This window comes from Acipenser ruthenus, chromosome 11 (assembly GCF_902713425.1).
Source record: "Acipenser ruthenus chromosome 11, fAciRut3.2 maternal haplotype, whole genome shotgun sequence".
NCBI classification, from domain to species: domain Eukaryota; kingdom Metazoa; phylum Chordata; class Actinopteri; order Acipenseriformes; family Acipenseridae; genus Acipenser; species Acipenser ruthenus.
Genome location: NC_081199.1, coordinates 41801403 through 41827377, shown reverse-complemented (window position 1 = coordinate 41827377; position 25975 = coordinate 41801403). Strand labels below are relative to the sequence as shown.

Genomic DNA, 25975 nt, shown 5'->3' with positions numbered 1-25975 from the left:
TTCCTATCCGATTGGTCCACGGTCTATAGCTAAGCAGATGTTTTGAAACTGACGCCATTGTGGCTCTTACACAGAGTCAGTATCTGGACTCAAACTATAGAGACAATGGAGCCAATATGTCGAACATATACATGCAGTTACATACCCCTCCCCTATATGGTCTTGCCTCTTTGTTATATACCACGGACGCCACGCCCCTGGCTCAGCCTCCTGGAACTCTGACTGGAGGGAAGCTTGCGGCAGTTGGTGAGAGAGCGAGCAGCGAAGCGGTGGTGTTATTTATTTTAATCCGTTCAACGGGGAATTTAACTTTTTTTGAAAAGTTGTCACTCTTCAAAAAACAAACAGTTTATCACTGGATAGTTCCCGGATTACATGTTCATATTTGTTTTATCTGAGTAAGTTAACATTTACGTTATTTTAAAGTGAATGCTGAGTTTGTATGTCTGTTCTTTCAACAGACTTGGGTTTTCGCTTTGGTTTAAGGTCTGCCAAGTAGGAGGGGCGGGAGGACGTTCAGGATTCGTGTGTGAAAACATTTACTGGTATTTAAGGTTATATTGCACTGTAGCTCTTATTTACTAGACACCGCACACACAGTGATCACTACGTTTTTTTTAGTTGTACTACATATTTGGGAGCGATGACAACTGTCGGGTCAGCGGTTTGTGAGGGAGCCAGTTGTAGAGTTCAGGTGGAAGAGATGCCCATATATATGCGTTGTGAGTGCGGTGTCGTGTGTCTCCGAGCCAGACCCTCCGAATGAAGCCCTAACCTCGCATTGACTGTGCGGAGGAGTGGTGCTTTGTTTTATGGTTGTCAGGGATTATGAAAATATCTATTTTGATTTTGACAGGTTTATAATTTCATTGTTATGTGACCCAAGACATTTTGTAATGACATTTCGGCCTCACATCTGTCTTTGGATACAGGTTTCTCTGTGCTGTGACAGTAACTTCAAGAGAGTCAGTGATGGTAGACAGAGGCTGTGTTGCAACCCAAAACTGCGTTTTTAAAATACTAAAACCACATTAATAAAGACAATACAAATTTACATTGTCAGCGCTTTGGATCCAGACTTTTGTACAGCACTTTTTTTTTTCTATTGTGAATAATATATTAAATATAGTCTACAAAACCATTGGACTGTCAGCCTTTAAAATTGGGGTATTATATTAATATTAATTCAATGTTATATTTTGTTTCCTGGAGAAGCTACAACACTGTCTGCCTAAAATACACAACATTTAGTTTACCCCTATTACTGTAATCCTCTTATTTTCAAAGTCGGACCTGTTGCAGAGCATTCAAACGCAGTCTATTATCACCACACACTGACTCATTACAATTCATGTCACGAGGTTATCAGTTAAAGTTTGAGGCCAGCAGTTCATCAACTGTGGTAATGTGTTTACTTCTTACATAGTGGAATGTTTATATTTTCAGCAGTGGGGTGTGTGGTGGTGCCTCCTATGAAACTTGATGTCTGTCCAGTTTCTTGATTTCACAGAGGCCTTTATTGTTTATACAGCCTAGAGGAGGGTGGACTGGTAATGAAATTAAGGGGGCCCATCTAATGCTGATTTATGTGGAATGATTTGCAGAGCAGTCTCCAGTTAATCACTATAAAATAAGATGACATGCCATGTTCACACATTTTCTGCTGTCAGTATGAATAAATCTTGGATGTCTCACATCACGTGAACTTTTGGATGGATCTACTAATTGAATAGTTTATTTATTTATTTTATTGTATTTCAGAAGAGAGTTGCATATGAAGAGGATATCCCAGTTTCTTAGACATTCTGTAAATGGCTCCAGCCCTGACTGAAACAGCCACTGATGGACATGGGGTCCACCTGTCCTCTCCCCTACCTTCCAGTGCCATTGCACCAGATACAGCTATCCTTGGGAAAGAATCAGGAACATCCCAACAGAAACTGATGGGGAACAGTGACGCACAATCTGCCTGGATCAAGCTGACTTACCCACACTCTCCTAATGGTTCCAGTGATGACGTAATGGGTTTAGAGCATACGCCTTTTGGATCCCCTCAAGCCTCGGGACATTATAAAACTGTTCTACTAGCTAGCACCAACTCTCTGTTAAATCTACTTTCCCTAAACAAGAACCTGAATGGGGGTAAACATTCAATCATGACGTGTCCAAGAGGTTCTTGTAAAGATATCTCTGATCATCCAAATGTTTTTTATGTTTCAGTTCCAGATATTAAGCGTAAAGTTGTTCCAAAAGTTTGTGAGAAAACGGGCCCCAATTTTAGGCAAGAAAGTGCGCCAGATGCGGACGCTGTGATGAATTCTTCTCAAACGACGAACCGCAGGCACAGCGTAAGTGAGTCTAATGCTTCAGCCAAGGGCCCATTTACATTCTTGATGCCGACCAAAATAAACGGGTCATTGGGGAGAGTACCGGCATTGCATGGCAGTGCTGTCAAAGTGGGTTTCAATGCCAAGCAGTGGGATTCCGATGAAGCAAGAGATGTGATACTTACCAATTGCACAGATGGGAAAGAAACTGGAACTAACAGACAGCTGTTTCAGTGCCTTACCAAGCATCAAACTCTTGTGAATCAGGCAAGCAAGATACAAAAACGCTTACAGATTCTCCTAGGGGAGCATGCTGCAGAGCACTGCAGTAACCAGATTGGGGGACTGGTAGATCATCATCTCCGATCAAAAGCCTTCCGCAGCTCAGCTGGGACCGGGCCCACTTGTAGCCCTTTAGTAAACAGCTCCTTTGATCATTCTGAAGTGGAGCAGGGTCCTTTCAAAAGCAATCAAAATGATTCCATGCCAACAAGATGTACTTTAGAAGTCCAGGAGTTTGCCTGCTCAGTTAAAGCAGTGCTCTCCCGGGTTGAAGAGACTCTGGACTCTGATGCCACTGGCAGCAGTTCGGATGAAGAATGGGAACAGGAATTAGCAACGGGGAAAAGGAATTTGCCAGTGTAAGTAAAGTTTACCATGGAAACTGTAAAATCATTCAATCTGTTTATTCATTGGAATGAAAAACACACTTCACAGATTATGATCTGTGTTTTTTCATTTATGCAGTTTATTAGTAGCAGCAGTTTTTGAGTTAAATATACAATCTGAAATTGAATTGTTCTTCTGCTGACTTTTATTTATTATATAAAACAGTTCCTCACTGTCTGACACAGAAACTAACTCTAAACAGGTAAATAAATACTAACCAGCAGATACATTTATCATAGAGCAGGCAGGTGGGTTTCAAAAAAACAAGAAAGTCAAGTTCAAACATTCACCCAAACCATCATTTGGTTGGTTGAACAGAATTTGACATTGTATCTAGCCTTGAGTTACTGTATGTGTCATATGCAAGCCAATAAAAACAATCAAAACAAGTGAAATGTGCCAGTGAAGTAACAGAGTGTGCGATTCCTGTCTTTATGGATAATCAGCAGTTTCAAGTCTGTTTTACATTTTCAAGTGTAAGAACAAAGAAGACTTACACTAGGCTGGTGTGAGCAGAAAGTCTCTCATGTTCACTGCCAAACTACCTTAATGTCAAAGAAAATCTGGGATTCGATTGAAGTAACACAGATCAAGCATCAGCCACAGCTTCCATTTCAAACTTGTCCTAGAACCTAATGAACATTCTACAGTTTCATGTTTATTGGCAGATAACCTCAGCTCTTAGAAGCTCTGCTGGAATACAAATGGATTTTGAGTGGGAAAATTTGGCGCTTCAGTGGTTCAAATCAGTTGGCAGAAAAACTGTACAATTTATACAAAATAAATTATTCATAGCATAATGACATATGCTTTACATATGTCATTTATAAAGCAATACCAAAATGTACAAAGGAGAATATTAAATTTCTGCAAAATACTGTACAGAATTTATATTTTTACAGTTTTTATCACCTTGGCAGGAAAATGTTTTGTAATGATTTTTTTTTCACAAGTACTATGGGATTGCAAAACAGTACCATGTGGCTGTGATTATGGCTACACCCTTAGTATGTTTAGCACTGAAAAGAAATACATGCTGGTTAACCACACACAATTTGTGAGAGCTGAGGGAGCAGCAAGTTTTGTGTTATGTTCTGTGTTGCTTTTGTATGCTATGTGTATACAACATGTATTTGTTAATTAAAACAGGCTATTTTAATTTTGTTTTAATCATTGATTGCATCTTTAAATACTTTAAAGAACTACTGTCGCTTGATGGAAACTTGTTGGAAGTGTCCCTTTGCTAAACTCATTCATCGTGTGTGTGGCCTCAGATGGATTAGTGTGTACTGTAGTTCAGTTTGCAGTTGAACATGTAGTGACCTGCAAAATATTTCTGGGCTGCCAGCTAAAGTTTCTTTCTACCACAGAGCATTTTTATTGAAAATCTCAGTACAATACTGTTTTGCTACCAGGCTTTCTACACAACATCATATTAATCTTTGGCAGAAACAGGAATGGTTATTGACTTGCAGTGTGCACATATGGTAGCTGGTGAACTTGAATGAACAGTTCACATGGAAACAAGCTGAAGCTCTTTTAAAAGCAGTGGGATCTCATAAACTACTCTTGGACTGACACTTCTTATTCCCCACTGGGGATAATATACTGTATTGGAGGTGTCCATACGTACGCTACATTTATCATATTTTACAGTGTTTATAAAGCGTTATCTTCAATCTGTCATCTGTAAGTATCAAGCACCCAAAAAATATATCCAAATAGTAATAGGACATTAGTATTTATTGATCTATATGAAAAATAAACATAGCTGTCTTTGTTTGTTTTTTTTTTTTTATATATAAATTTAGTCGTTACCAATTATTTATTATTTTTCTCCCAATTTGGATTAGCCAATTATTTTATTACGCTCAGCTCACCGCTACCACCCCTGCGCTGACTCGGGAGGGCGAAGACGAACACACGCTGTCCTCCGAAGCGTGTGTCGTCAGCCGACCGCTTTTTTTCACACTGCGGACTCGCCATGCAGCCACCCAAGAGCTACAGCGTCGGAGGACAACACAGCTCTCGGGCAGCTTACAGGCAAGCCCGCAGGCGCCTGGCCAGACTACTGGTGTGCAGTGAGCCGAGAACACCCAGGTCGACTTAACCCTCCCTTCCCCTGGGCAACGCTCGACCAATTGAGCGCCGCCCCCTGGGAGCTCCCGTCCTCGGTCGGCAAAGGAATAGCCTGGACTCGAACTCGCGACGTCCAGACTACAGGGCGCATCCTGCACTCTACGCAAGTGCTTTTACTGGCTGCGCCACTCGGGAGCCCCTTGCTGTCTTTAGTTTTAAAGAAGGATCAACACCAGTTTCAACCACAAGTGCATAGTTTATTGAATGTTGTTTAAAATAATATTTATATAACATACTGGAATCCTTTTTATATATTTAATAGACAGGCTGTTAGACTCTATACCTGAGTAGTAGAGATGCAATTTATATAGTAATTTTAATTGTAAACCACATGCTGTACCTCACTGGCTTCGTTTAGTGTATGGTCCTGTGCCTTGTTTAAGTTCATCCATTAACATTCCTTCTCCTTGTGAAGTGACCCACATTCTTTCTGTGTTTTTCTGCTGCTTTCTCTGTCATGTCATTGTGTTCACCACCCATTCCATACACACATCTATTAGGTACGCATGTCCTGGAAAATGTATCAGTTGAAAATGAAGTTTGTAGAGGACTCCTGAGTGGCGCATCCGGTAAAGGCGCTCCAGGCTATTCCATTGCCAGCCCTGGACGGGAGCTCCCAGGGGGCGACGCACAATTGGCCGAGCACCGCCCGGGGAGGGGGGAGGGCTTAGGTCAGCCAGGGTGTCCTCGGCTTACCGTGCACCAGCGACCCCTGTGGTTAGTATAAAGATAAGAGTTTTATACTGTTACCTGAGAAAAGGAAGACTCAAAGATGTAGCACAACACTGAGCAGGAATCTTCATTAGGAACATGGTGTAGCTCCCTAGTTTTCCTTGTGATCAGTACTTTCAGAGAGACCAGTTTCTTGTGTGAATATAGAAGGAAAACAATGTAATTTTAGAATCGTCCTGTCTTTTAAAACCATTCTTCCGCTCTAGTTCAAAATGTGCACTTTGTTTATCTTCAGTGGAGGGTGAACTTAACCTCCTACAATCAAAGCTATCTTGAGAGTGAGAGTGGGTTTACTGTATTTATTGGCTGTGCTGCATTCAAAATATTCTTAGCATTTTTATAGCAATCTATTTCTAGAAAAGTTTACAAAAGTACTATTATGACATCATGGAAAATATTGCTAGTGTGTGTGGCAGAATATATATTGCGTCTTATTAAATTAGGAATGTACTTTAATAAATGTTTTGTTACTGCAATTAACACTGGCAATTAACATTGATGGGATTTAAATACAGTAGGGCACATTGATGGAAATCAACAGACCAATACATTGGTTTAAGTACTGCACTAGATACAGACAGTCATATTTGTATTATATCTGTGGTCCTGTGGGTTATATGGGACCTCTGATTGTCGATAGAGACAGAGAAATCTACCCACATCCCAGATGATTTGTGTTGAAAATATCCCCCAGAAGCTATACTATTAATACAATGTACAGTACTACTGTATATGTGTATCTCTTTAAATACTATGAATCTGGAGTTTCTGTGCTATAAGGCGGGCAACAATGTTACTGTGAAGTGAATCCTTTCAACCCTTCACAAGTAAAGCAGTTTTGCTGCTCCATTAAGTTCTGCTGTTCTTTGTGAAATGTAAAACTCCCTCTGTTTAGAAAAGCTTTAACTTAGGTTCAGCAACCTTTGGTTTTAAATAGTCCTCATTGGCCAGCCCAGATAACCATTACATTTTAGTTTGAAGTGAGCAGCTCATGAAATTCCCAAGGTTGCAGCGAAACACTATGGCAACTGGTGCATGAAACTGCTAGCAGAAGGTTACAAGGAAAGGTAATATAATTGTGAGCGCCATGGAAACACAGAACAATTTACTAATCATTTATTTGTGGCACAGACTGAGCCCATTAACTGATAGGGTGAAACAAAACATGCTTTCCTTTAGTTCCTGTAAACCCTTTCTCTGTTCTACCGGGAACAAGTTAGGGACTAGTAATCCAAACAATGGGGGTGGAAACAAAAGCTAGGAGCACGTATACAAATGTTCCTAAGTCCCAATGAATCACCAGAACCATGTCAGGGACTGGGAGTAGTGGGTCATAAATGTGCTGTTTTATAGGGTTTTGAGAAATAAGAGAATACAGCACACGTTCTTTGAAATGAGAGTGATTAAAACATACAATATTATAACAGAAGAAAGCTTACAGTTATAACAAAGCCAGCTAAAAATAAGACTATCCTCTCCAATTACTGTTATTTGTGTTTATGCTTTAGATATACTTAAAGAACATGAATACATTGAATGGCAAACATTTCGACTACAAGTTTTTAAATCTCAATGACAGCGTTTACACGGACAAGTGACAGTTTTCCTCAAAATGTTTTTGCCGTACTTTTCAGGAATTGCATTGCTGCTGTTTTGGTTTAGGAAAAAAAGTCGGCCGTACCAGTGCAGATTACTCAATTCATAGTAATTGAGGGGAGGGGATATTTAAATGGACATGTCTGCCTAGTAATTAGGAAAAGAACGACTGAATATCGTGAGGAGAGCTTCATGCATTGCCATGAAGATTTAAAAAAACTAACAAGAGAAAATAATTAACTTGTTGTCACGCACATTCTGAATTATCACGCATTACTGGTTTGTGTCTCGTTACCTTTCCAAGACGCACACGCACACACATAAAAGTATATAAAATAAAACTTCTACTAAGTACAAGTTTTACTACTTAAAAAATAGGTATGCGTAACATCTAAAAGTTTTATTTAATTAAAGTAGTCTATAAATGTATGTGGAAAATGTGGGAACACGGGGGGGGTTACACTACATACAATAAAAAACGGTATGATCCTTAGGCCTATATGAATATACGATTGAGAACAGAGGGATATGTAGAAATACATACGGGGTTCCTGAGCAGCTTCATGCACTGGCTGTTCTATAGGTGGAGTACCAGGCTGAGCATCCTAATGTTCCTGTACACATCTGCCGGTCCCTATACCCTGCCTCTGCTCCGAGAAGCCAGTGACTGCTGGTCTGCAGCTGTGGTAGAAGTGCCAGGCACAGAATCCGCTTAACACACACACATTATAATGAAACCTGGATGTCTTGTAATATTATAAACATTCAAACAAAAGCGGTACGGTACATTTATGTTGTTTGTTAACTATATCCATTACTTATTGCACAATATTTCAATTGATGCTAACAATTCATTCCAGTTCTGTGCGGTGGAAGAAGAGGTTGAGCTCTGCTGTTCTTGGGACATCTTAAAAGAATTATAGAAAGAAAATAGGACTACTACTACAACTAATAATAATAATATCAAGCTAAAAGTTTGGTTAGTTGTTCTTAACAACATGCATTTATACAAAAATTAATAATAGGCTATATGAGAGGTTTACATTTGCAGCATCTTTTGCGTTCTTTCTTGTCTTTGTGCATGGGGGGGGTTGGTTGGTATGGCTTTGCTGAGGAATAACTTGAGATTCCGCCAGTTAAACGGGATCTTGACTGCTGAAATCTCGTGAACCACAAGCACAATTCCTTCTCTGGTTTACATGGGTTTTTACAGCTATTTTTATCATGAGAAAGCCATTGATTCATGTGACAGCGTCACATAGTCTTGACTGTAGAGTTGATTTTCACTTGCAAGTAAACCTAGCTAATGTCTTTAGATTGAAGACTTCTAGTCAAAATGTTTGTCATTGAATGTATTCACTTTCTTTTAGTACTGCATATCTGCATTTAGCAATATTGACTGTTTAATAGTTATGGCTGTTTTTTGGGGGGGGGGGGGGGTTGCGATCTGTGATGTTGTACTGAAAGGAAATTACATTTTAAGCACAGTTGTTGATTGCTCATTAAAGCAAAATTCAGTTGATACTGTAAATTTAAACATAGCATTATATAGCCAGAAACCTTTTTGTGTGTGGTATGTATAGTCTTATGCACTTTCGGCCTTTACAAAATAAATATTGTTTTTCAAAGCAGAGGGTGTAGTTTTGTTTAGTGCGCTTTTTCATATAGCAATTACTGTACGGTATTTGTGCCAAGCTTTGCTGAACAGGAGCCAGCCATTGTAAGCATAACTCTTACCAAAAATGTTATCAATGTTATTAAAAGGCTGAGTTAAGGGAAAATAGCTATTTAAAAAGTGCTGTATAGGGGAATGGTTTTTCCATGACTTGGATTAGCTTTTGGGGTTCATGGATACACAGGAATTATACAACCTTTAAAATATATAAACTGTGTATAAAATCCATGAACTATCATGCAAGGCTTATTTGTATTATATCCAAGATAAAACCCATGTCTGTATTTATCAATTATCTCTGGTCATAGCCACATACTGTTGGTGTAAATATAAAGATTCTGCATCAGCCAAGTTTATTTAGGGTACAGGTTGATTTGAAAGCAGCATCTGTCGAATGACACTATTGAGCTAAGCAAAGGATAAGTGCGTTCATCTTTCAAAAATTAAAAATGAGACACTGTTTGTACAGTGCTGAATTTTCAACATAAAAAACAGTACATTCATCTACAGAAAGGTACTAGCTTTCTGTAATTGAATGTACTGTTTTTTATGTTGAAAATTCAGCAGATTCATACACGTACATTTTTTAAACAGTCAATTCAGTGTTATCCATTACTTGTTTTTTAATATTAAAAAGCCTTTGAATTCAAATTGTCTGTGACACAAATTTCTTGGAGAAAACTACATGACAAATACACATCATGTCATATAAATCTTATCATGAATTCCACAATAGTTTGTTTCTGGGCACACTTTAAATACCGTACTGAGATCAGCAATAAAGAAAGAATCCTGGCAAAGCTCCTTGCACATTCAGTTTTAAAATTCAACAAAGCTACTGGCATTACAGTCTTTTGAAACCTATGACAAATATTTTGACATCCAGCAGCAGAGGAAAATTGAGCTGTAAATGGATGTCTAATCCAGACAATCTCCTAGAGAGATAAAGACGAGGGAGGTTAGAATTGGCTTGCTTTGCTCTGTGCATGATTGTTCTCAAGCATGCTGTTGGGACTACTAGCATGAACATGTTCCCTGTGATGCATTAACAAACAGTACTGTAATTACAATAACATATTCCAAACATAATGTCTTTATGACAATTAATCAGTGTGCTTGTCAGTGTGACTTTGCTCATAGTAATTACAGAGCACAGTTTTGTATCCAGTGTGTATTCCTCTTTAAGTGATTTTGTGCTGATTATGGTAGTTCAGTAGGTTGTCCAAAATGATTTCTGAACATAATTTTATTTTGAGCTTATTCCTATCTTTATTGTTTTTTCCACAGTAATCACACTTGTGAATGGAGATGGCTCTCAGAACGAGCTGAAATTGGCAGCCGTTGGACATGGCTTCAAGCCAGAATATCTGATCTTGAATATAAAATCCAACAGCTTAGTGACCTCCACACACAGATACACTCCACAAAGGTAAGACCACTCTGATGTTAATCAACCTTTATAATTGACCATATTCTAACACTAGGGCCATTTTACAGCAGAGGTTGAGTGACCGACGTTATTACAATAGTTTTAAAAAAATGGGTTGCTCTATTCTAGTACAGATCCCCTCAAATCAAGTTTTAAAGTTTGGATAGTAAGTTACTCTAGTATACAGTAGCAGGGACCCCTTCATGTAATCTCAAGTGATTGCTGCACACCCCTTGTCTCCACTCGTTCCAGCCTCCTATACTGGAGTCAACTTTAAAGTAACTGCTAGCTCTTTTTGCAACTGCTGTTAATCTGTTTCATTCTAGAAATGGGATTTCTTTTGTAGCATAAACATGAATTATGTTTCTCTACTGGAAATGGCAATGTAATGTCTATTGAACCTCGGCCATTTTATCTACAGTATAAGCAAATATATGTACATCTTACTTCAGATGCTGTGACCCATGCCACTAGAATATAAAATAGAAACTGCTGCTGGCCGTTATTTGATAACACAACACATATAGCTATGTCAGATACTATCTGCCACTGGAAGATCTGTCTACTGTGGCATAAGCAACTGTGCCACCCATGGGTTGATTAATACATGAGTATTTCTTAGCTTCTACATTGGTGATTGACAGATTTCCCTGAAGAATGGCAGAATAATGTTTAAAGAAAAAGCGTATTAATGTGTTTCTTGACCCAGTTGTGTGAATGCTGTTTTCTAGGGGAGAGTAATCCTGGAAGATTCCCAGCCCTTAAGTGACAGGCTGATTCAGCAAATGCTATTGACAGAAACTGCAGGTCTATTGAACACTGCCAGAGATAATACAACCCCTGCAGAGATAGAGGACTTTTCCTTAGAACATGATTTTGAAATGGAACCAAGCAGCCCTACTCACCTCCTCAGAAATATAGAGAGACAGGTAAGCCATAATGGACCATGGCTCTTTGAACTCTGCAAACCAAATAGCCTTTTACTTAATGTAGACTGGTAGTTCATACAGCCCAATCCAAGATTAGGTCATTAAACTGAACTTCACCAACAACAACTTTTATTATTGCAATTACCAGCTACAAGCAGCTACCAAGTATTACCTGTTTTGCAATAATCCCAGGCTATGTCAATCAGAAAATATGGTGCTTTACTGAGCTCTATGTACTGTGTGTAGTTACAATAGACCACCTATGTCTAAAAGACCACTTTTAGATGGTTGTAGTATAAGCATGTATAGTATATATTCACAGAAATCAGAATTGTATGTTAAGGTCGAAGGCAGTCTTGTGAAAAAGACTTATTTGTATTTAAGTATAATTTTCTTATTTTTCCTTTAAATAAACTTTGAAAGTGTTTTAATTGTAATTATTAATTGTTATCAACAGAGTGCCCAGCTTACAGAAATAGTCAGCAGTTTGATACCACCTCTCAGTTTCTCCCCCTCTTCCTCTCCTGTCTCATCCAAACCGTGCAGTTGGAAAGGACAGTCAAAAAGGTACCACACATTCTTGAAAGTTTTCTTCTCTTACGTAGCAAGGTACATATTTTGAAAGACTGCAGAAGAAAGTTTTAAGTGAATAAATGTAACTCTCCCTCCTTTATAAACAAAACTCAGGCTTTGTCACAGAAATATAACTTATAAACTGGCTAAAATGACAGTTGTGTGGCAGTAATGTGATGTCACTGTACACCTTGGGCTGCCTGTTCAGTTTCAGCCAGTATCATCAGGGAATATAAGTGATGTCTGACTCTTGAGGGACCTGCAGTACTCTACATACCTGAGCTGTCAGTCACAATGGAAGGCAAAATGTAGAGCGGGTAGACCTTCCACTTGACTGTCATTTTCAACTAAATTTATCATATGATAAAACAGGATCACAGTGTCTGGCATATATTTTTTAGAACTAGTCATCTGGATTTGACTGAACTTTACATGGGCTTTTGTCTTGATACATATTTTATTCTATAGTCTAATGTTCATGATATCTGTAATGTGCTCTTAATATCATTACCACGGATATGTAGTTACTGACATACGTGGTAGGTCTATAGTTACAGTATTTGTGTAAATAGTGGTAGTTAATATCGATTATACTAAATGTTATTTTTCCAAGGACACTTAGTTCGTTATTTAAATATCAAATATGCAAATAGTTCATGTAAGTTTTTCCTCAAAATGAATAATACAAATTGCTGAATGTAAACTTGGCATCATTCCTAGAAATCTCATGAGCCTGTAGACACCACTTCCCCCAGTGCATACATCTGACCCCAGTGTCTGTTCAAACATTGAACTGTTCAGCACATGTGCTGCTAGAATTACAGAAACAATAACTGAAGATGAGTTGATGGTAATGCCAATCGTTTTCCTGTTCATCTAGTCTTGCTTTTAGTCAATCATTTAAAAAATGAAGTCATTTTAAAGTACTGTTTTGCTCAATTTGTTCTAAAACGTAATCAGGAAAAAAAATAACTATTTTAAGTGGAATTACTTATGATTGAGGTATGATGCTATCGGATTTTTTTTCTTTCAATTTTTACTTTAATGTTTACTTTAATAAAAAATAGTAATCCAATTAAGATGTTTAGTTGTTTTTCTTACATCCCTGCCCTTTATTCTGCCAAAAAGATAAATATTTCAAATCCCTTTGCCTAGGAACAGTAGCCTTCAATCATTGAAGTGCATTCCATTCAGCTAGCCAAAACGCATTAATGGCTGCCAACTATGCAGAAACATTCATTGCACATAAAAAATCACCAAAGTTACTAATTCCACCTACCGACTTACTGACAAAGCAGGGGAAAAAATGGTCAAAGTGCCCTCCTGGGTGGAATGTTCTTTATGCAGCAGCTTTCATTTCCTGTCCCACTGAGTGTTTTTATTGAACCTGACTAGTGAGTTGTGATAGCATAGCAAGAGTAACAGCCTGGGAAATCTAATTTAAGGAGAAGTCACTGTCCTTGCATTGATCTTAGCAGGGGTTTGGATAAATCACTCTATGTCCTGTAACTAGCAGGATTAAAAACACTTCAGCTTGTAAGAGATCTTTCTTTTACATTGCATTTCAGATATAGTTGTCACGTTGTCACGTATGATTTTGTGAGGTGAAAGACTTACTTGGTGACTATATTGTATGACTATAATAGAGGTGTACATTAAAGATACTTGGAAAGAGTTACAAATTAGCCTTACATGTCATACCTTTAGTACAGCTACCCTATCACAACCTGATACAAATACAAAATAATTTTCTTGCTTCATTAGAATTTGTGAGTAAAATGTAGTCTTTTTGATATACACATTACATGTCTGCTTGGTATTTTTCTTACATATAACAATGTGTGTTATTTTTGCATTTTACTTTTGTTTCTTTACAGCAAAGTAGAAAGCAGAGATGTGTTTTCTAAAAGAATCAGCTGTGTCTCTGGCCAGCACAGTATTAAAAAGCGACGAGTTAGTAAAAGAAAACCGAGAGTTCCCCACATAAACAGCACATGTGTGTCAGCCAGAACAAGGCCCCTTCGAACTTACCAGAAACGCAGACTCTTCTCTTTAGACTCTCAAAAGGTAAGAATAGAAGTCATTCCGACCCTTAAACTACTATATATGTATGTATCTGTAGAAACTCTTTATTAATGCATTCATGTTTTTATTTTAACTTCACACACATCCTTCAGATCATAAAACTACTATTATTATTATTTCTTTCTTAGCAGACGCCCTTATCCAGGGCGACTTACAATTGTTACATTATTTTGTACACATTATTTTTACATACAATTACCCATTTATACAGTTGGGTTTTTACTGGAGCAATCTAGGTAAAGTACCTTGCTCAAGGGTACAGCAGCAGTGTCCCCCCCCCCGGGATTGAACCCACGACCCTCCGGTCAAGAGTCCAGAGCTCTAACCACTACTCCACACTGCTGCCCTACTATTGATCGATTGGCGGCAGTGTGACACAGATACTGTAGGTTAATGGCCCAAAACTGTTGCAATTTTGCCTCTTGGGTAGAAATGTAAGAATTGTATCACTTGAGTGGGATATTTTAAATGAACAGTTTTTCTTTACATGGCTTCTGGGCTCCAGTTATCTCTGTTGGTAATGAATGTAAAGAATGTTGAGAACATGCCAATTCCCCTACTGACAAGTTTAACAGTGTGGGCAGTAATTTCAATGCACAGGACTGCTCTCGGCCCATCCTCAGAGCCTAGACATTGGTAATTGTTAGTTTACTTAAGCTGTATTCCTTTGGGCGAAACTATAACAAATATTTATATTAGTGCAGTGAGTATGTACTTTATGAAGGTGAACAGCTGAAGTTAAGGGCTGATAATTTCAAATAAAAAACAATTAACCCACTAAACATATATTATTTGTTTATCTTTTGGTAAATGTTTTTTTTTTTTTTTTTTTTTTAAGTAAAGTTTGGCTACAGAAAAATAAGTTAGCTTGCTGGGGGGATGATCAGTAAATTTGAATATATCCATTTTCAGACTAAATGCGTGTCAATTGCGATTTGAAAGCGTCTTTAGACAAGCATTATTGTCTTATTAATTGTCTTATTATTGTACCTAAAAAGTAAACGGAATTCAAACAGCATGTCTTACAACCACTGACCTTTCATTTGATATTTTCCCTCTTTGTCTCCTTAAAAATTACAGTGGAAGGGTATACAAGTTAGAGTGATAATCCTAATTATAATAAGAAGATATATGGGAGAAGGGAACAGATGATTTTTTAATTTTATTCTTTCGAGTCAACCGAAAACAATGATTAAAAAGCACCACAGAGTATTTATATTTAAAAATTAGACTCAAGTATTTAGGAAAGCTCCCCATGTAGCTCTGTGTGGGTGTCATTCTGTAAAGTTAGAGGTCAGTGTTGTAGATCTCAGCAGGAGCACTGGGAGTCAAACAGAAAAGAGTGTTCCAGTAAACAGTCAATGAATACATCCCTGTAAATCTCAGTGTCACATGACACCAGGTCCAGTTAAGAAGAAAAACGAATTGGCTTGTTATTTGCCATGGTGTAACTAAGTCAATCCAAAATCAACAAACGGTCTTGTTTAACATCCTTTCTGTGAAACATCAACACCCACATCTTTCAGATGATCCATTTGCCCTGGCTGTGAGAAACAGCTTCTCTTTCTTGGCTAAACTTGTACACCCACTGGAAAAAAACATGTTATACCATGTAGACAGTATAGTCATGCTGGAAAATATAGGAGAAACATTATCTGCTGGCTGCAACTTGGAGTGTTTAATATCTCAAGGGAAAACTGTCTGAAGCAAAAGCTGATCTTTTAAATGTTTGCCCATTTCTGTTTTTAAACATCAGTGAACACGCACCAGCCTTAAAATCTGAGAACTAAACTAGATAACCCAATACTGGTACACATCCAGCACTCAACACACTTGTAATTCAAAACACAAAGTACAGCTTTGAGCAAACAGATGAAACATTATATTCAGTTTTACAATTTTAAACATGGTCTGAGTTGTGATAACTTTACAAAAAAATGTGTCTTCAACAGTCTTTTTTTTATTTTTCAATATGCCATTGCAGGCCGAGTTACCTCCAGCTGCCCCATGTCAATGTAACAGTCACTATGATCACCACTGTGAGTCTGTAAGAATGACAAAAACTGAGCAGATTGGACTGCTGGAATCTTCCGTTCACCCTGTACTGTCAGTATCATCAGGTAAATTACTTTACTCTGAAGGTATTACAATTAATTTAAATTCATTATAGTATTTAATCAAATTGCTTCATTGAATTGCTTTCAAGATATTGCAAAACTGTTCTGATGAATAAGGAGTTTCACAAATACCATATTTACTCTATACGTACTTGACCAAGCATGTCAATTACTCTGAATGAGGACTTCTTATGAAGTGCAATTCTTATGCAGAGTAGGGTATTTATATCACTGTACCTGAAACACCTTATACATGTCCATTTATTTATGCAATGAATATAGAGGCATCTCACCATGAAGACTGAACTGAAAGTCATTTGTGTGTATTGAATTCATGATATGTTCTGTGTATTGCACATACACCTTGAAGAATAAATGATCAGTCAGTAGAGGGCACACAATGGTAGGAAGCCCATTCAAAGTCTTAAGATTACATACATAAAACATTTGCCACACTGAATAATTAAGTAGATATACAAATGCATATTAAATAGCATTTGAAGAGAAGGACCTGTCTAATTCAAAAACACTTTCAGATGGCCCATTTAAAAATAAAAAATAAATCAAACATTTTTTCCAACTTTGTTGTTGCATTTTTATGTTTCCCACCTTTAGTAATTTTGATCTGTTTTTAATTTGATTAACATTTGTTACCTATTTTTATATGTTTGTACCCATTCTATTATAAGTACTGCTTTTCTATATCAAAATGTGTAGTTGCCATTTTGTTTTGTTTTAAAGCATCCACTCCATTAGGGCTGTTCAGTATTTCAGTATGCAGTACCTGTGATTAATCTGAGGTCCTAGAGATGTCTGTGGTATCTATGGCAACCAAATGTTTTCCCTTTGTTATTGGTTTTACTCTTCTGAAGCCTGGAGATTCAATACATGAGCGTCTATACATTTCAAAGCAAGTTTAAAAGCGAAGAATACATTTATTTAGATTTTGTTTTACAGATTTTGTTTTACAGTAAAAAACAAAACGTAGAGACACAAAGTAAGGATCATTTGTCTTATTGTGGTCGTCTGAGAAAGACAGGAGAGAAGGCAGCCAGTAGGAACAGCAGTATGTAGATGTCTGCTGCCGTACAGCCGGGAAGCTATTAATAATGCAGAGTTAAAATTAGAAAATGTTGGAAATCCTAAAACACTGGGTACTGGGTTGGGCCTGTTATCCAAGAGTCATCATTCAACAACCATTCTTCATTATAAATTGGGGCAGAGAGAAATGTGCCACGTGGTAAAAAAAAAAGAGTACTCTTTTGTTAGAAGGGTTAGATGATTGGGATTTGCTAGTGTTAAGAACACATTGGTATAACCCAATCTAGTAGCTTGATTAATATATATTCTTGTCAAAACTTTACTGTGCATCTGATCTTTTACAACACATGTTTAATTTTTTTTTTTTTTATGAGACTTTTATTCTAAACAGTCTAAAGTGCATGTCAGCAGCACTCCTGGTCTTGTTCTGTCTTGATATTTTGCAGATGTTCCTCTTCCTCTCCATCTGCACACATTACTGCAACAGGAGGATTGGGTGAACCGGCCAATTCCACCAACAGAGGATGTCAAACCTTCAGTCTTTACCAGCGGTGGAAATGAGATGCCTGCTCTCACAACATTGATTGGTAAGAGAAGAAGTGACAGTATGGAGCTAATATATAATTTCATAGCTTCTGTTCGTGGGACCCTCCTGAAAATTATAGTGTAGCCAGTGTGGTTTTATCCTCGAAAAAAAAATCTTTATTTTTGTTGTTGCTTATTTTTCTTGTAAAATGGGACGGTGGCATGTGATTTTTATTTTTTTGTGGATAATTATTTAAATGTTCTATCAGAAAATTAATTATCATGTATTTAAATATTTTTTAGATTATCCAATTATCTCTCTTGTCAAAGCTACCAAGTTGTTAACTAGAGTTCATCCCTTATTTTTGTCCAATTTATTCGGGTATTTTTATCAAACAGATTGTGGCTATGGTGAGGATCATTATTCGAAACTTCATGGTTGGGCTGGTCAGTCAGCTATCCACAGACCTCAAAACGGGCAGGAAACACCAAGACAGCTATATAGGGAAGGAAGGAAAAGAAGACACTCTCGTGAGAAAAAACACTTACTATTTTTTGTATTATTTCACTCAGGCCTGCATGCCCATTTGTATTATCCTTTGGGTTTTCATACCAAAAGGATAATCTGATCCTAGTCATAGGAACCTCATGTATTACCACTGTGGACTGATGAGATCTTAATCTGCTGTTCTGTTCTTATTCCAGATGAAGAACCTTTTCTGTCCAAATTGATGAAGCCTCCCTTTTACCTGCCTCCCTATCCAGAAGACAGTGCTTCTGATATCATGACATCCAAATCCACACTGTCCCATAAACAACCCACACAGGTACCATGCCATATCTAGCTGGAAGTCACAAGACTATATCAATATTAAGAATCAGGGGGAAAAAGTGAAGTGATAATGAAGATCCTTGTCATTTGAACTATTAAAATAAGTCATGATTTTGAGTTCTGTGTTCCCTTTCCTACTGTGACAATTCTCAGTCCATTTCACCTGATGTAGTGACACCCAAGCTGTCCTGTAATCATAAGAACTAATGTAACCCACTGTATATTAAACCATCAAACATATCTTTTCACAGAACTCTGCAAGGAGACGCCTTCGAAGTGAATGCTTCTATGACATTGACAATATTGTGATTCCTATGTCACTAGCTGCAACCAGTAAGGTCGAGAAGCTGCAGTATAAGGACATTATCACTCCAAGGTACACTTTCCAGTTTATTAACATTATAAAATGTGCAGAATCATAATACACAAACCCTAACCACAATATTTCATTAGAAACCAAAGCTGAAGCAGCTTGTTGATTTTTGTAGCTTTGATGGTGAAATAAAAAATGTAAGTCATTTCTTGTTGCACGATATTAATTAAACTATTTCCATCCAATATCTTAAGGAATTTTAAAAGGTCTTTACTAAGGTCTGCTGGATCAATTCTAGTACTACTACTCTGCCTTGGAGGAAAAGGGGTAGTTTATTTGTATTTATGTTTTTAAATGATTATGAGGTAAACACAGTGTTCAGCCAGTAAATAGTATTACCTGTTATCTCATAAGCTTATACACTTACAATGTACAGCTTAAAACACAAAAGGTCCCACAGCTGCTAGCATATGTGTTAAATATTTAGCAACTTAGTTTTGTTTTTGCAATTGTGGATGACTTTCTAGCAGATTTAAGTTAATACATCAGATTGCTACAGTAAAACATTTTATAGTTCCCCTGTAGATTGTCAGTTAATGAACTTAAAACAAAATGTGAGAAATTAAAGTTGACTTGTTCATTACTGTTGAGTTGTAGCACCTGTAAATAGTCAAGATGACAGTGGGAACATGTGGGAAATAAGGCTGGATTCAATATTGTTTGTTGATAAAATGTCTGTCTCCAAACAACAGCTGGCGAGTTGTTGACATTCAACCTTTAGAGGGGATTCATTTGGAAGAAGAAGAGGTAAGACGTTGTCTACTTTAACAATGTTTGACACTTGTATTCCATAATTAGTTATAATTTTCTGTATTTATTAATATTCCTGTTATATAATCCCAAGCCATATTGAGTAACTGAATTGAGTAATGTAAGATCTTTGAGGTGCACCTCTCTTAGTAGTTCTGATAGTACAAAGATTCAATAAACAGGGTCAAAGTAAAATAAGAGGTAAGAAAAACAACAGAAAGGTAGAAAAAAGCAGTGTTGATCAGCATTAAAAAATCCTGCTTTAGTCAGTAAGTTTGGAGTGATTGCGGGATTTGGGCAGCTCTGATTCTCCTTAGTGGTTGAAGGGTCTGCCTCCAGACTAACAACACACTTGAAAAATCTGAACACTTCAGTCCTCGGAAAGATTGCCTCCCAGAAACCAGCTACATTAATAATGGTGGGTTAAACAGAGAACAAAGCCAGCCCTCATTTTAGTATTACTTGAAATAAAACAAGTAATACTAAAGTAAGTACAGCTGGCACTACATTATCCAAAACCAGATTACTATCTAAACTGTGCTGGTGACATACAGTACAGTTTGGTGACAAAGTGTCTACCGCAATAATCTGGTTTTTTTTGTAGGTGGAAGACCTAGCAGATCAGTCTTTTTTTGCAAGGCATGTGAAATGTGAAGACAAGGAAAAAAAAAGATGGACCTTTTGGGAGCAAAACAGATGGCACAGACAAAATAGCAGGCAGGTGTACTTGGGGTGCTTTTAGATTAGCCGAAAGAAATCCACTAATGCACTGCTTGATGTTTACGTTTTACATATCAAGGTGTTTTTTGTTTACAACCTTGCACCAGTTACAAACCTTACAAATTGTATGTCCTGTATTTCAGAACAGTGTAGCCTCAAAAATAAGCAAATACCAGTATAGTAATTGTCATGGAAAATACTTTATTTTAAAAACATATGCAGTCATTTAAATATAAACAGATATTTAAGATTCAATAAAGATAAATTGTTTTACAGTTTAATCTTTTCCCCATGCCTGCATTTTGAATGACTTCTCAAACAGCATTATTATTTTCCAAGTTATTTTCCAGGTTTTTATGAAGTTTCTCATTTACTGTCTGTTTTCTGCATTCCATTTTATATTTTGGGAATTGAATGAAAGGGGGATTTTAGGCGTCTTACCATTTGCATGTCAGTTTCTATTTCCAAATTCATTAGAGTGTAAATTAGCTGTGCTACAGCAATACCACAAGGGCCAAACACATAAAAAACAGCTTTGACTTACAAATGGAACATTAACACATTACTGTGTGTGGTTTACTCAAAACTAAGAGGGCAGCCTGCTGCACACATGTACAAACATTTACAGTTCTTTGTTTTTTTATTTAGATGTATTAGTAGAAAGAGTAAAACTATGGTATACTTTTTGCAGATATACAGTAACTATCCGTGTAAGAACATGTCTTGAAAGTTGTTCTTCCAAGCAGTGTTTATGGTTATTGAGAAAATGGTCTATTGTTTACACTTTGAATACTGTAGAAGCTCAATTTGCATTGTATTCTTGATAAGCTAGCTAATATCTGATGCATTTAAAAAGCTGATCCCACATTTAAAAGTGTAATACATGCCAATAAAAACAACATAGACCATCTTCATTGAGAAATGAAAGAAATGTAATTATTTGTATTGTGTTTATTATTGCAGGTCCTCCAGTAAAAGCTCAAGCTGCACTCTGCATCCTTTACATTCCCCATGGAATTGTACAGCTGGGGCCACTCAGAACATGCCATCCACACAAGGAGACTGCACCTGGCAAAGCACAGCTCCCAATTCCTCTGCCCTAGAGGAGGATGACCAAGATGAAAAAGTAAGATCATGAACAAAAAGTTACAAGAAGAAGTTTGCACCAATAACTTCTGTATCCAGATTTGTCAAGTTGTGCTTTGTATAAGGATTTATTTCTACAGTGTCAGTACTTTTCATGCTCTCTTTAGCTTAATAAGGTTGATTTATAGATAAAAAGATTGCAGGTTCCAATTGGCATATAATGATTTACATACTGTACAGTATGTCCTGTTAATGAAATGTTAATTGTAACTGTCTGGTAATGATACTTTTCATGCATTGAAATACTGGTTTCTAATTAAATACTGCTTTGGATGTGAGAGAAGTTGCATGGGCTTTGTTTGTACATTTAGTTTCTTATATCTTGTATACATTTGACACTTTTTTTTCTTTTTTAAGACTTTAATGAGTTTGCTATTAAAGTACACAGTGCTAACAGAATAATTCCAGAAAGTCTCACTAATAGCCTCTCTACTGCTATAACTCTCGATTTTCCTGTATAAAAAAGGCACACATTATGTTTAGGTGAATGTGATTTTTCAGTTCTGTACTTCCAGTCAGCTTCCTAAAGTTGCACGAGTGAGTTATTTTAAAGAAAATACATGGCAAACATTTAGAATAGTTTTTCACTTTTTTTTTTTGTGGAGAAATATGTCTCTAAAAAATGCATTCCGGGAGAGTTATTGTCTAAAAAACGTAAATCTTCAGAATTGTTTTTCCTGGATTTACTGAAATTATTTTGTTAGTTTGTACTTAAACTATTTATATATTGAATTATTTTACTCTTTACTTATCTAGAAACAAGTATTCCTAAATTTGATTCCTGTACGAAATTACGTAGATTTCAGCAAAATGACCACACATCAGTAGGTTAAAGATTTAAAGAATTTAAGCGAGATATTTTTTATGTATTTTTTTCTCTTCTAGTTTATATTGCCTTGGGAAAGCAGAATTTTTCCTTTAGATGACCAAGAAGTTGAAGCCTTAAAGCCCCATAAAGTTTCACCGTTTGAGGAACAGACCTCACAGCACTTAAGAACTTTTTCCTGCAGTTCAGATGGTGGGGTGTATGAGAACACATCAGGAACCTCTGCTTGTACCACCATTGCACCACCTGCTGGAGATCCACTGCATGTTCCCAAGGAGGAACGCCACACTTCCAGTGGATGTCAAAATAGTATACAGAATACTGGTAAGCACTACGAGTAGACAAGGATGAAAGTGCTTTTTCTCAGTTTTTTCAAAGAAAATAACAAGTATCTTCTTCATCAATTAAAATCATGTTTCATTTCAGTTCATGAGGCATATAACAACATTCAGAAGTTAGTTGCCATGACTATTAGGTACCCAGTTTGTTTTGTCTGCTTTATACCAGTGTAATTGGAATGCTACCCCCCACCCCACCATCATAATGGCAATGTGTTATTCTATTAAATTATGTTGTGTCATTTTCATATATTCTGTCATTTGAAGAGCACAATAATATCATCAAAATAAAAACTGTTCAGACAGTGTATACTGTGTATACTGTATTTGTTTGTTATAACTGTGTATTTATCTTGCTCTTAATTGTATTATTACTTGTACTGTGATTCTAGAAATGTATTTTTGTTTACAACTGTAAGTCGCCCTGGATAAGGGCGTCTGCTAAGAAATAAATAATAATAAGATCTTGATTTGTATAAGTTATATATTGTCTATTTTACAGCTTCCTATGAGGCAGCCAGAAAGCAGAAGGGATATCGCAGCGATATGCTAGCAATGAGCTTGACTGGAAGAGGACAGCACATAGAGCGGGATCAAGACGTGTTATACCAACATGTTTCTAGTATTCTAACAGTTTAGAAGGAAATGTATTCAAATGCAGTTTTAACTTTTGTACTATATTATCTTTTTATACTGTAAAATCTGTTCATTTTAGCAGTGTTTAGATTTTTTTTAATATATATATATTTCTGTACTAAAACAAGCTGTTTTCATTGTCAGCCGTTCTGTTACAGAGAAATGTACCTAAAGGTCAGTGAGCTAGCTGGTAGAGAAAGTGATGGTATGGTTTCTTTCTCAAAGATTACTCATTACTAAGGCCCATGTAGATTTTACACCACTAATTGGACCTGATACCATGATTAAATCGTTTTTCTTTGCTGTAGCATTGAAGACAACATTAATATATATTAGATTTAGGTAATATAATATGCTAGTTTAACTTGACACAGTACTGCATTCTTTGAAATTCTGCAGGCTAACACGTGACACTATTGGCAAACATACTGACATATTATCTCGCTGAAATTCTCCCCAAATACCACCATCTGCTGCTAGCACAAGTGTGTTCTGTATTTTAAAGCAAATCTGTAACCCATGTCGCCTCCCTCAGCGTTTCTCTTTGTTGTTGCAATGTGTGTGCACAAATGTCTTTTGTTCAGTAGTAGCCTCTTGCATATCTTTTCTCTACCTGCTTCGGACTTGTTTTCTGACAATAAATAGTGGTCAGAAATGACTAGTTACAGAAAATGTGTAAGAATTCAGATATTGAGTATTTTTTTGTTATTTAGATTTTTAATCTCAGGCAAGATACTGAGCCAAAGATGTGTACACATAATAGAGATACATACTGTACAGTGAAACAATAATACATTTTTACAAAAATAAGAAAATGTACTATATTTTTATTTAAAAATAAGTAATTTATGAGGGAGCTTTAAATACATAAAACAAATAATATACTTTTGATAGTTAAAATGTAAACCACCACAAACAGAAAAAGCAAATGAAATTAAATTTCCATAGACTGCCATAAATGTCAGGATGAAACTTTTTCTATAAAAAAAAAAGCTCTAACAAAGATTGATAAAGAAGTGACCTGCTATTGTGGAATGCCTTACATGTAGAAGCAGTACAGGTTTTATTGTCTTCTCTTTAAATCAAGAGTCTCACAACCATTCTACCCACAGGATCCCAATGGAAAAGCAGTATGTACTGAATAAAAATAAGCCTTGGCCTGTCTCAGTTCCGTATTCTGCATGACCACTGTGTGATATTAATATGGAGAGATGAATCACCAAGTGTGCAGTGTCTCTTGTTACTGAACTGATGTCTCATATACTGAGCATCACTTTGGGGACAAACAGTCCAGGTAAATAAATCCCCAGAGGTCTATCATATCAAAACAGTAGCATCTGGGGATTCAGCCAATTCTTCAGTATGTCTTTAGAGAACTGGTGTCCAGTGAAAGTCCTGCTTTTGGGATCTACAGGCTGTACATGTCAAAGATATTTGCTGTACCATTAGCCTTTTCAATCTATCTAAATGATGGCAGATCTAATCACAAATAACTTGAACCACATGTTGTTTATTATTTGTTTATTTAGCAGACACCTTTATCCAAGGCAACTTACAGAGACTAGGGTGTGTGAACTATGCATCAGCTGCAGAGTCACTTACAACTACGTCTCACCTGAAAGACGGAGCACAAGGAGGTTAAGTGACTTGCTCAGGGTCACACAATGAGTCGGTGGCTGAGGTGGGATTTGAACCGGGGACCTCCTGGTTACAAGCCTGTTTCTTTAACCACTGGACCACACAGCCTCAGGGAGTTTGGAAGATTGAAAGTGATATTAAGGCTAATTCTGGTACACCAGAATGCAGTATTCTGTCAGAAATCAGTGCCTAAGTAAAAATGTATTTCAACTCACAGAAGTTTTTATTTATTTACAATGTTACTTTAAAACCTTCGTTACTTTACAAGCTATATTGTAGTGTAAAGAAAACAGGATACCACAGAACCCAGTAATATCCAGAAGGGGGTGCTGTAGTATTGTATTAGACTACGCACAACACAAGCCAAGACAGAATAAAACACTGTGGTCTTGGAGCCTTACTAAGAGGCTATTTTAGTGTTCAGTGCCATAGAATCACAGGGAATTGCAATATCCATATTCCAATTAAAATGCCTTATATTGGCTCAAAAACAGCAGAACTGTTTAACATCACTGCCACTGCAGAAATTAAACTAATCTAGTAATTTTATTGGTATTTGGACATTTTAGCAGGGTAGATTTCGTTTTTGTGTTTGGGAAACTGAAGACTTTTTAAAGTAAAATTGACCTGTTCAGGAATAGAAGTCCTGTATTTTAATTTAGTTCTGAAACCTAGGCACTGTAAATACCCCTGCTCTACAGAGTAATACTGTGGGGTCTGCAATGTCTAATGAGTTTACAGGTGCTAGCTGGAAGTGCTTGACCAGTGCAGAAGCAAATCCTCCACAGTTGGAGTGGAATAACAAGAAGGTTAAGGGATAACCACTTGGTTTCCCAGATCCTGATAGACAGGAGCCATGTCTTGCCAGCAGGATGAGCC

General features: G+C 37.0%; 1 protein-coding gene across 2 annotated transcripts; it reads left to right on the top strand.

Moving 5' to 3' along the window:
* Positions 1 to 201: 201 nt before the first annotated feature.
* LOC117427130 (KAT8 regulatory NSL complex subunit 1-like protein) lies at positions 202 to 24750 on the top strand. 2 transcript variants are annotated; one of them, XM_034925599.2, is made up of 16 exons: positions 202 to 398; positions 1765 to 2968; positions 10426 to 10567; positions 11299 to 11496; positions 11954 to 12063; positions 13947 to 14136; positions 16139 to 16274; positions 17759 to 17899; positions 18237 to 18368; positions 18543 to 18664; positions 18921 to 19045; positions 19735 to 19789; positions 20397 to 20509; positions 21476 to 21638; positions 22544 to 22808; positions 23325 to 24750. In XM_034925599.2, the coding sequence occupies exons 2-16, from the start codon at positions 1812 to 1814 to the stop codon at positions 23459 to 23461; spliced, it is 3186 nt and encodes a 1061-aa protein (XP_034781490.2). In that variant the 5' UTR covers positions 202 to 398; positions 1765 to 1811; the 3' UTR covers positions 23462 to 24750. The 2 variants fall into 2 exon arrangements, with proteins under 2 accessions (XP_034781490.2, XP_058890020.1); XM_059034037.1 differs by having other exon boundaries at positions 1762 to 2968.
* Positions 24751 to 25975: the final 1225 nt, after the last annotated feature.

Bases quoted from the DNA above. Each gene is read 5' to 3' on its own strand.
- LOC117427130 (XM_034925599.2), top strand. From the start codon at position 1,812: ATGGCTCCAGCCCTGACTGAAACAGCCACTGATGGACATGGGGTCCAC. The intron at 17,900-18,236 runs GTAAGAGAAGAA...TTTATCAAACAG, and splicing joins TGCTCTCACAACATTGATTG to ATTGTGGCTATGGTGAGGAT. The intron at 18,369-18,542 runs GTGAGAAAAAAC...TTCTTATTCCAG, and splicing joins AAGGAAAAGAAGACACTCTC to ATGAAGAACCTTTTCTGTCC.